The sequence below is a fragment of the Egretta garzetta genome, unplaced genomic scaffold (assembly GCF_000687185.1).
Source record: "Egretta garzetta isolate BGI_Z169 unplaced genomic scaffold, ASM68718v1 scaffold618, whole genome shotgun sequence".
NCBI lineage: Eukaryota > Metazoa > Chordata > Aves > Pelecaniformes > Ardeidae > Egretta > Egretta garzetta.
Window position 1 is genome coordinate 145,452 of NW_009260623.1, and position 11,816 is coordinate 157,267.

The 11,816-nt window shown below is 38.2% G+C and overlaps 2 protein-coding genes across 2 annotated transcripts in view; both read left to right on the forward strand.

The window, feature by feature from the left end:
• Nucleotides 1–1,757: 1,757 nt before the first annotated feature.
• On the forward strand, nucleotides 1,758–7,022 carry KRT20 (keratin 20). The gene is made up of 8 exons (XM_035900912.1): nucleotides 1,758–2,180; nucleotides 2,957–3,039; nucleotides 3,255–3,411; nucleotides 4,561–4,722; nucleotides 4,805–4,930; nucleotides 5,079–5,299; nucleotides 6,226–6,266; nucleotides 6,925–7,022. Exons 1-8 carry the CDS (start codon nucleotides 1,758–1,760, stop codon nucleotides 7,020–7,022), a joined length of 1,311 nt encoding a protein of 436 aa, XP_035756805.1.
• A 2,585-nt stretch (nucleotides 7,023–9,607) lies between these two features.
• The window catches only part of LOC104132230 (keratin, type I cytoskeletal 12-like), a 3,645-nt gene continuing 1,436 nt past the window's right edge, over nucleotides 9,608–11,816 (forward strand). Inside the window, 6 exon segments of the mRNA XM_035900913.1 lie at nucleotides 9,608–9,645; nucleotides 9,847–10,165; nucleotides 10,757–10,839; nucleotides 11,070–11,226; nucleotides 11,500–11,661; nucleotides 11,760–11,816. Coding sequence (XP_035756806.1) covers nucleotides 9,980–10,165; nucleotides 10,757–10,839; nucleotides 11,070–11,226; nucleotides 11,500–11,661; nucleotides 11,760–11,816 — 645 coding nt within the window. The 5' untranslated portion in view covers nucleotides 9,608–9,645; nucleotides 9,847–9,979.

Consider the following 11,816-nt stretch of genomic DNA (forward strand, 5'->3'; position numbering starts at 1 on the left):
AGGTGTAAGCCCTGCCCTACGACCACGATTGATTCTTACTCAGTTTGAACATTTTAATGAATAGAAGGCAACCCACCTTGAATTTCTACAGTGACAGTGCAAATGATAAGGCTAGTGTACTTTGGTTTCAACTATCACAAATGTTTTTCATTATCAGCTACACCCAAAGTTCAAGGTCCAAAAACAATTCACAGCATCCTCTTGCAAAAAAGGTTCTGCCCTGAACGCTTATCACTTTGGTTTGGCAGGTGCATATTTTCAGAACAGCTGAGCATGACAGCTTAACTCTTTGCCTTGATCCAATACTACTTAGACTAATCTGCAGTACAGTAACTTAAAAAAACTTAGCAGTTTCCTTAATATCCCAGGTTAGGTGTTCTCAGAAACCTGAAGATGCTTCCAATATACAATTTAATGCTTCCAAAGCTTAGTGTCTCACCAAATTTCCTTGCCCCAAGGTTGAATGTTGTTGTATGTACAGCAGCTGTTTTCACTAATACAAGCAATATGTGTTAATTGTTCTACCTGACTAGCTGTACATTAATAATAAAGTACTGTCAGTGCAATGCCCTGAGGAGCTACACCTACGTCATGTCCCAATGCACACCTGCTACCTGCTTTCCTGCAGCACTAACAACCCCCTCAGCAATCAGTTTCTTCCCTTGCTTTCCATTTTATCTCTGCATTTTCTGTATCAAAAGTATACACCAGAGTCAGTTTCAGAACCTCAGTACAATTAGGATTGTTGGGCTTCTTCAGAACAAAGGCAGCTGATTTCCTGTTAATGAACATAATACCCAGCTTTGTGAGAGAATGCCTGGCAGTAAAACTCATTAGCTGGTTGTCTCTTTGTGTAGAATATTGACGAGGCAGGAGGGGTATTTGTTTTGCTTTAACTTCAGCCACACAGGAGGGCTGGAAACTAGTTATGCTGGAAGCGTAACCTCAACACCTCTTGTCACTCTATGGACCTCAGCACCTCGTACATGAAATAAAGTGGGCAATGAAGATTTCCAATATTCTTGTTCCTATTACTTTATTTATGGACAAAGCCATACTCTTTCTGATTAATTTCCACTGTATTGAAAGCTGGAGTTCAACTTGTAACGGTTTTCTAATACTAAATGAATGCATATTCAATGCAAGCTATCTACAACAACATTCACTTTCCAATTACAGTATGAACATTGTTTTGTGCTTACCATAAAACGAACTAATGTGGTAGTTACAGATGCCTCCTTTCTAATAATTTACACACTGTTCTAGACTGTCCCGAGGCCCAAACTATTGCTTACTCAACAGAAATACATACTTGATTGCAAATATAAATATTTTAAGTCTCTTGTCACATACAGTCAACTCTCATTTTAATTTCATACCCTGCACATGGGGGTAAGAATCTACTTGTTTGTTCAAAAGGACTATGGAGAGTATGGCTTCAGGTATACTGCTATAAATGATTCAACAGTTTATTTGTGGTTTGTCTTTTATTCAAAATAATGACAAAGCAAGCCAAACTACCTAGGGAGATGAACAGACAAAACCCCCTTTACATGATATGCCGTGTAGGGGCAATATGCTGTGCCCTGTTTGTGCTGAAAGCAGTTACATTATCTGTTAACAGAGGTGGGGTTTATAACCATCGTGCTTCCTCTTTGAAACAGTATAAAGGTTTATGGAGCACACACGACTCTTCACTTCAGCTGCTCTTTATCTCTGTAGATTCAGCTGTTTCATTTTAGAAGAGGAAGAACACAATGGCGTTTTCTAACCGAAGCTTTCAGTGGGGTGCAAGCACCCGCTTCCAACCTACTGCACCCAGTGTCAGTGGTTTGACCTCCAGGAAAATGGCCATCCAGAAGATTCAGACACCTAGCGTCTACGGGGGAGCCGGTGGCTATGGCACCCGCATATCTACCAGCACCAACTATGGACAAGGCTTCGGTGGGAACTTCCAGCTTAACATTACTGGTGATGATGTGGTGCTCGCTGGCAATGAAAAATCAACTATGCAAAATCTAAATGACCGTTTGGCTTCGTACCTGGAGAAGGTGCGTTCTCTAGAAAAGGCGAACTCCCTGATTGAAAAGCAGATCAAGGAGTGGTATGAGAAGAACACCACAGAAGTAAAGCGTGACTATAGCTCATACTTTAAAACCATCGAAGATCTCCAAAGTAAGGTAAGATATATAGCCATCTATAAATATAGGAACTGCAATTATTGGGGAGATAGATAATAATCCATTGTAGAAAATCTACTTTTCCAAATTGCAATTGCCTCAGCTAAGAAAAATAAATACTTTATTTTGATCAGATACAAATTAGTGACAGATTTTACATAATTTGTAATACTAGATATATTGTCTGCAGATGTGATTAATCTCATACATGAAAAATCTTTGAATCAAAATTAATTAATTCTATTCTATTATTTGCCTTAGGTAGTTCTAATTAGTGAAAATATGATGGTAATTTACATTTTTAAATGTAGCTTAGCATCTGTGGATTTCAAAGTGTTTTTTTAGAAAAGACTGCCAAATGATCAGAAAAAATAATAGATCACTACTTGAAATAGTAAATTACCACTCTGAACAATAAAATATTCCCACAGAAATCAGCTGACAGAGTTGTCAAATTATGTTTCCAGTGAACTCCCTTAACTCTTATCCCTCTTACTTTTCACCAGTTCTATTTCCCCTCCTTTAAAAGCAGATCCCTTCCAGACAGCAGGTCATCCCAACTATTTTATATGCCTATTTTTTGACAGGATAATTTGCCTTTGGGAAAACCCTAACTCCTTTTATGCTCTTCAAAGGGAATTTAGCTTAAACCTAGATGACTAATAGACAGCTGAAGTTAAGCAAGATGAAGCCCACATGCAGGATTAATTCCCAGAAATGGATCAAACGTGCATTTATGTGCAAAGATTCATCACTTTCCAAACAATCCTTTTTAGATTGGTGCTGCACATCTGGAAAATGCAAGCCTTGTCCTGCAGATTGACAATGCCAAACTGGCTGCTGATGATTTTAGACTGAAGTAAGTTCCATGGTTGTTTCATAAGTTCTCTTTTATGCTCTTCTTATTCAGGAAAGCTTCTAGTTATTAGTATCAAAGCTGAGAAGTAAACATTTTCTAATATAAAGTTTAATAAAAAGAAAAATTTTACAACTAAGGCTTCAGTAGTTACCGATTCTAACATTTACATCAAACAGCTGCATTTTCATAATGACAAAACAAGCCTTATTTTACAGGTATGAGAATGAATACCTGCTCAGGCAAAATGTTGAGAGTGACATTAACGGACTGCTCCGAGTTCGTGATGACTTGACTCTGACGAAATCTGATTTGGAGTCACAGATTGAAACTGTGAATGAAGAACTAGCTCTACTTAAGAAGAACCATGAGGAGGTGAGAGCAGCTGAACACTGTCAGGAAGAGAGGTTTTTCAAGTGGCATACACAAACTCAGCCTCACTAGGAATAATGAAATCTTCATGGTTAATCTGATAGAATGTTACACTTAAGGTGGGATTCAGCTCCAGATTAGCACATCAAAATTTAGGCACCTCTTCATATATTATCTACGTGAATGCACCTATGGTCCTATTATAACCAACAGAGAGAGAGTCAATAAAACAGACATAGCCTAAAGTGTGACAGCTCCCTGTAGAGCAAACACCTATTGGCTGGTCAGCTGGGACACTCTCTGGTCTCTGCTGGCTGTAAGAGGACCTCTGGCTCACACAGAGATACCTACAAGTTAAATATGTGTGCCAGGTATCTCCTAGAAGTCTAAGCTCAAACTGAACCTCACCCTTAGCATTACATTTATAGTTTCAAAGACCTACAAAGGTAAGAACATTAGACAACCACTGTTTATTTCCCCTTTTCAAGTAAAGACACAAACTGACATCCTAAATTCAAAAAGACTGTTAAATGCTAACAAAATCTCAGTTATGACGTATGCCCAAACCTTCCTCTTAGTTTCATACTATCGACAGAAGTGTAAATTCCTTGTCACACTGCAGAAAATACGTTCTTTAAGCCCTATATTAGAAAGATCCAACCTAGAAAAATAGCCAACCTAGCTACCCACTTAAAACTGTGCTGTGCACAACTGAAGCATTTGCATCCTTTCTGGAAGCAGTGTAACTGTGTGTGGCCCTGACATACAAACTATTAGGCATCAAAGGCTGAACAGCTCCAGAAACTAAGGAGTGAAGGTTTTCTTTAAGAATAATTTGTGGTTTAGGAGTTGCTACCCCACAAAAGTATACAAATGGGAACCACTTATTTTGTAGCAATAAATGCTGTATCATAGATAAACATATTATAAAAAGATCACAGAATCATAGAATTGTTTAGGTTGGAAAAGACCTTTAAGATCATCAAGTCCAACATGAGGTGCACTAAACAGTATTTACAGGGTGATTAAGTTATCTTGCCCTGAGGTGCTATTTAAGAATTACTTCTATGTCTGTAGATTTTGAATTTGCTTCCAAAATTCAGGATTGAAAGTTCCCTGTAGCTGATGCTAATACAATCCTCATTGCTGTAGGACGTTGACAGACTGCACAAACAGGCGGGCGGCTCAGTTAAGGTAGAGATGGATGCTGCTCCAAGTATTGATCTTGCAACTATTATGGAAAACATGAGACAGAAATATGAAGAAATGGCAGAAAAGAACCGTCAAGAAGCCAAAGAACAATTCGAAAATCAGGTAAAGTCAACTACTTAAACATCAGCAAGAACCTCAGTCATGTCTACTTGCAGTTTGCAGTCTCTCCATTTTTGCATTCCAGACAAAAGAACTGAACCTGAAATTAGCAACCGACATGGAAGAGCTGCAAGGCCAAATGAAAGAGATTACCAGCCGGAGACAGATTTTTCAGGGTCTGGAGCTAGAATTGCAGTCCCAGCTTAACATGGTAAATAATACTTGAAATAAGGACTGTGCTTAGTAGATAGTTACATGGATAAACATAGAAACTGAGAGGCTTTTCAGTCAAAATGTTATTTTAACACAAAGATGTATCCTCTTGAATAATACATCTCTGTTCTTTTCATCGGCTGTAGATAAAGTCTTTAGAAGACACTCTGGCTGCAACTGAAGCACGTTATAATTATCAGCTAGCCCAAATACAGGAAACAGCGTCCAATTTTGAGGCTCAACTGAGGCAACTCCGAGCTGACATGGAGAGTCAGAATAATGAGTACAATCTATTGCTGGATATCAAGACTCACTTGGAAATGGAGATCGCCACGTACCGCCGTCTGCTGGAAGGAGAGGACAGTGGGTGAGGAAATACGCGCACTTTGCTAGTCGGTTTACTTTCATCTGACAGCAAACAACATTGCAAATACTGTCTATATTCACAGAAGGTGAAAGTGTAAAATCTGCCACTTTACAAATGGTTTGGGGCGTGTGGGGGAAGTCCGTTGCCCAGTTCTCAACTGTAGATTCAGAGCAGGTTGCAGCTTGTGCTCGGTTTCAGAAGCTGCTGTGGAAGTCGGTTGAGTTTGTCTCTCAGCCTCTGCATAGGTATATACTGTTACTCTTTGTGAGCTGAGTAGCTGGATAGATGTTCACACTCCATAAGCATCAGTAATTCAATTTTGGATAGACTTGTCCATAACTAATGGCTGTAGCTTCTGCAGGCCTGGGCTAACCTGGGCCAGATTATTTTTTTTTTTAACCTGGTTTAGACACTGCAGCACCTAGTTGCACCAGAGCAAGAGCATATTGACCCTTTCTTGAAGTCCATGGCAAGTTTTGCAGCCTGCACTGGATTATGCTCTGCTCTAGCTGTGTCACTAGTAGCCAAGCTACTTAAAAATTTGAAGAGGTGCAAGTGAGCTGACACTCAGATAGTCCAGCATCCCACATTCTGTAGTGAAAAGAGCAGACATCTGTGAAAGCGGGGCAAGCAGAGAGTGGTATTTCCCCCCAGGGTTCTGCCTGTTCAGCTATTCTGGCTCAGGAACTAGATTGAGCATATCTGCATGAGCTGAAGTCATAGCATTGCAGAAATGTGTCTGCAGATTAATTTCACCTATAGCTTCTGCTTAGCAAGTTTTACTTTAACAGAAAACTCATTTAAACACCTGGTTAAATGTCTTGATGAAAGGGCATTACCTGTCTTGATTAAACATACAGAAAAGGATGTTTTTTCAATATGTTAGGCACCACATATTTATATTTTTTAATTTATAATTTCAACAGAGATTTCCAAGTGAGTGTATCCTTACCAGAGCCTGAAAAAGGTATGTCACACCAACTTCCTTATTTTTTGATGGTGCATGTTGAAATGTTATGGAACTAAGTAGCCTGATACAAACCAACACAGTTTCAGAGCAAATAATCAACCAGCAGAATCATGCATCAAGAAAGCAATCAACTGTATGAATAGATAACTCAAAGGGATTATACAAAGCCTGGTTTTATGTATATAACTCAGGTGCCCAAAGTAAAACCACAGATTCCTCAAAGAGTCAAGAGAACAACAGAGAGTGGTTGAATTACCCTCTGGAGGACTTCAGAAGCACCTGCTTCTCTCTGCTGAATACACAGGGAGACTAGGTTCCTAAATAAAGTATCTAGTTTAATAGCCAAAATATCCGGTGTGAGACTATTCCTAGGTTTTAGGTCTATAAGTTCATGCTAAACTGAAGCAAAACTATCATGAGGGATAGAGAGTTACTCAACACAGTGTCCACTATAGTATTATGGGTATCACACAGGATGCTCAAAGGAAGAGAAACCATATCCTGTGTACCCTGAAAGTTTACTTCACAGTAACTGTATTGAAAAAGATGCCTTTATCAATTTTCTCATTGGTGGAATTGCTGCTAATGCTACAGTAATATTATTCTGTCAATACACATTGCATTTAATTAATTCTCTGTTCAATTTCATTACCAGAATCAACTAAAGTTAAGAAGATCAAGACAATTGTTGAAGAGGTGGTTGATGGCAAGGTTGTCTCCTCTCAGATCAAAGAGATTGAGGAGAAGCTGTAAATGGCACCAGCAGAGAGGAGGCAGCCTCTGAGCTTCTTGGAGCTGATGCCAAAGCTGAAAGATTAAAGCTTATAAAGAATGTAATTTAATTCTCCCTAAAACCCAGAAGGGTTGAAAAATGCCAAACTATCAAATTGCAAACAATCGTTTTCTTTTTGGGGGTTATTTTTTGTTTGTTTGTCTGCTTGTTTGTTTTTTGTGGGGTAGTGCTAATAAAAATCAGTAAGTTACAAAGTACAGGATTTTGGGTTTACTTACCTAGTGACTAAATAATTTGATGAAAAACAAACAAATCAGCCTGTTATAAATGTATAATTGTTTCCAAGACCAATAAAAAATGAAGTATTAGTTTTTACTTACATCAGAGTCTTAAAATTACATTAAAAAACTTGCTCAGAAAAATTACAAAGTCCAATGACTTATAGTATGAATTTACTATAGCTTTTAAAATAATCTAAATTAAATTTAGAAAAATACTGAAGCAATGCTTACTGTTGACGTTTCAAAGCACTAAGCTGGTAAAAGTCATTAGATGAAGGCATGGGACAAAATTTGCCCATGTGCTTAAGCTCTGGATGGTAATGGACTCTTCTGAAAGCACTACGAGAATTTTTTCTTCATTTTTTCACACGGTTCACTTCAACATCTGGTGCCTTAAATTTTCTCACACTTTCAACATATTAATAAATAAAAAGGTTTTAGAAGAGAGCTGCTATTTCTGAAACCTTGATGGACACCTCATCAAAACTGTACAAAAAAGAATTTACCAGATAGAGATGATACACTCTCTGTCAAATATGTTAGTTTAACTGCAACCCGAAGTTTAGCAATCTATTTTTTCTCTTATGGACTAGCACATTTAGGGATTTGTTTTTAAAAATGCATTGAAATGTTGATTCAGTGCACCTTTTCTGAACTTGAACTACCATCCACATGTAATGCAGCTTCACTTCAGTAAAAACTGATTTTCAAATAAATAAATATCAATTTGCATTTCATAATAAATTAAAATGAATAAAGAAATTGAAGAAGCCTATTTATTATTTTTCACTCTCTGTGAATGTTTATATCACCAGGGACTATAGCAAGAAAAGATAATTTTATCAATAAGAATATGCTTTGCCTTTCAGTTCAGACATAAAAAGACCACTGTCTCTTTTAAACCTTTCTCTACCAGCAACGGCACGCACCCTTTCCCACACAGCCTGAGTCTCCTATGCCACACCCAGATCTTTAGTCCAGGGAGTCAACATTTTCCTCTTGACAACATAAACACAAAAAGCTCTTCCTGTTGAAATCGCACCTGTCCAGTGTGTTATTTAAAGTCCATAACCACCTGCCAAAGAAAATAATCCTTTGCTTTCACTATCATGAGTCACTGATACCAGGCTATTAATTCATTTCTACACTAATGAAATGCTCTGCTTAAACCTTTGATCTACTGCTCATATCACATTTGTGCCCAAAAAAGCACCCATGCTCCTGGATGTAGATAAATTAGAAATGAATACATCTCAGTTGACAAATGCAATGATATAGTTCAGCCAAGTCAACGAAAAAACAATTTTCTGTTCACCAGAATAACTTCAAAAGAAAAGCATATTGGTTTTGAAGGGTTTCCATGTCTAAACCTGCAACCAGAAGACCTATATTTGATCTTTAGATTTACATTATAAAATGCAACCAAATACAGAAATCATTATCCTTATTACGTTAATAGCAAACTATTTAGAAGAAACAATGGTCAATTTTCAGCTCAAGAGTATAAACTGCTGGTATAGGCTACACATATTACACAGAAATATTTCAGTGATGAAAGGTTTAGGGCAGAAAACACAATTACAAATTATATTCAGTATAATCAAGTATATTTATGCTTTCATATTAACGATCGACCTGCAGATCACTGAATGCCCATATGCCTCTTCATACACTTTTGTTGATCACTTTTCTTACTTCTTATTAAACATACAGGGAGCACAATCTGGCAGAGAATCATGCCAGAAAAGTATTATGAAAAGAAACACCTTTTTGACACACACACTGGGAAGTATGATATGAAAGGAATCGCGCCACTGATTTAAGCGTACTTCTATAATAATAAACCCAAACCAAAAAAGCAATGAATATGAAATGACAAAAAAATTATTTAGGAAGGATTTAAATGCGAAAAAAAGGTTTTGTGCTCCGTTGCACATGGCAAAACATTATTGTGATGTCTTAGCTCTACTCCACCCATTTCCCCTCATACAGCAAATACCTGGAGGGCACCAGATTTCCACTCCCATTGGCAATTTCTATTGGCACTTATCATTTAGTTTGGTCAGGACATACTAAACTCACTTCCCTTCCAAACGAGAGAGAAAGAACTAAAGGTCTTCCTAGGAGGTGGGGACTACTCGCAAAACACCCACTGCTTTCCCTATATAAACTGTTCTCTGACCTGCCTCGCTGCGCGTTGTACGCTTCCTACAATAGATCAGGACACCCAGAGCACCATGGCCCTTTCCACGCGCACAAGCGGTGGATCCCGGCAATTCTCTTCCCGGAGTGGACTTGGCGGGGGCTCTCTGAGAATGTCTAGTTCTAGCGGTGGAGGAGGCTTTGGTGGCAGTGGACTTGGGTTCGGTGGTGGACCTGGAGGAGGTTTTGGTACTGCTTCTATGCTTGGTTCAGGCTCTGGCTTCAGTGGGGGTTTTGGGAGTAGCTCAGGTGGAGGCTTTGGGAGCAGCTTAAGTAGTGGCTTTGGTGGAGGCTTTGGTAGTGGTTTAGGAGGCAGCTATGGAAGTGGCTTAGGCAGTGCTTTTGGTGGAGGTTTAGGAAGTGGTTTTGGCAGCAGCTCAGGCACTGGGTTTGGAGGTGGCTTTGGCAGCGGCTCAGGACCTGGTTTTGGAGGTGCTTTTGGCACTGCTGGTGCTGGGGATGGTGGCCTTCTTTCTGGCTCCAAAAAAGAAACTATGCAGAACCTCAATGACCGCCTGGCTGCTTATCTGGACAAAGTACGATCTCTGGAGGACGCCAATACTGAGTTGGAGCGCAAAATCCGCGAGTGGTATGAGAAAAACGGCCCTGGCGCTGGCATCCCTGGGTCTGGGAATGACTATAGTAAATATTATCCTATAATTGAAGATCTTCGAAACAAGGTACAAAGCAATGTACTTAACGTATCTTTACATTTGTAATTCAGCTAGTAATATTTTGGATAAAAATAACAAATTCCTTTCAGAAACCAAGAGCAAATTTATTCTACAGTACCGATGCTTGTAATAACCTCTGTCACACTGCACTGGTATCATGTGTTGAATTTTTCTTGTACATCATCGGCAGTTCTGTAGCTATATCGCAGAATACTGTGTGACTTGATCCAATCTGAATAAAGGAGAAGGCAGTGACGGAATCCAGTTCTATAAACTCTTGTAGATTACAAAATTTAAATTTTAACAAGCTTCATACTTCTTATATCACAAATTCAATTCCTGAAGACTGACTACCTGGCAAGGTCTTCAGAGATTATAAACTATCCAGTCATAGAACGAGAACCAGTATTCTAACATTAAGTGAAGCATGCTGATTTGCAGAAGCTGAAAATCTGTCCTATATGTTTTCATAGTAAATTATATGAGAGTCTAACAAATTACATTTAATATTATTAATCATATTTAGGATTACAGTTATCTAAATAGCTATATTGAGCTGCAAAGCCATTGGGCTACAAAATCATTCTCTGATTCCAGATCATTAATGCAACTATCGACAATGCAAGAATCATTCTGCAGGTCGATAATGCCAGACTGGCTGCGGATGATTTCAGACTGAAGTAAGTACACCTTAATATTACAAAAAATCTTATTAATATTTTAAGGAAAAAAATCTTTTGTATTTAAAAATCTCTTTCCTTGTAGAATACTTTAATGTAATTATTAAACAATATTATAATAATCATGTGTATTAAGATTTCATATTAAAACCTATATAAGTACATAGTAATAGCTTGCATTGGACCTCATTAAGCACATAAAAAATCGTATTTAATTATTTTATTTACAGATATGAGAATGAAGTGGCTCTTCGTCAGAGTGTGGAAGCTGACATCAATGGTCTGCGCAGAGTTCTTGATGAGCTGACCTTGACAAGAGCTGATTTGGAGATGCAGATTGAAAGCCTGAATGAAGAACTGGCTTATCTCAAGAAAAACCATGAAGAGGTATTTTTTTTTTCTTTGTGAATTCATAACAAGGCAGATGGAATTGTGAAATATCAAATTAATCCCTTATGCAAGTGAGAGTTCCTTAGTTTCGTTATTTGTTTGCTATTCTTTTTTGAGTTTACTAAGTGAAAGAGTGAAAGAAATACGCACGCAAGCTATGGATTCTTGCTAAAACAGAATTTATATAATGTATATTTCTTTACATATATTTATGGTAAACTATTTTGCCTTTTATTAACAGAAACTTTTCTTTATTTTAAATCTCTCCAGGAGCTTCAGGGCATCCAAAGCACTACAGTTGGTCAAGTCAGCGTTGAAATGGATGCTGCTCCAGGAATTGACCTGACCAAGCTTTTGAATGACATGAGGGGACAGTATGAAGTCATTGCGGACCAAAATCGTAAAGAGGCTGAAGCATGGTTCAATGAAAAAGTAACAACCAGAGATAGCAAACTCAGCAAAATGCATATAAAAACAAGTTCGATATTTGGAACAGTAAAATTACACTCTCTTCTTCCTTGTCATTTCAGAGTGGGGAGCTGAAAAGGGAAATCTCCACCAATACTGAGCAGCTTCAGTCAGGAAAG

Coding starts and splice junctions, on each gene's coding strand:
- KRT20 (XM_035900912.1), top strand. CDS start 1,758: ATGGCGTTTTCTAACCGAAGCTTTCAGTGGGGTGCAAGCACCCGCTTC. Junction 2,181..2,956: donor TCGAAGATCTCCAAAGTAAG/GTAAGATATATA, acceptor AATCCTTTTTAG/ATTGGTGCTGCACATCTGGA. Junction 3,412..4,560: donor TTAAGAAGAACCATGAGGAG/GTGAGAGCAGCT, acceptor TCATTGCTGTAG/GACGTTGACAGACTGCACAA.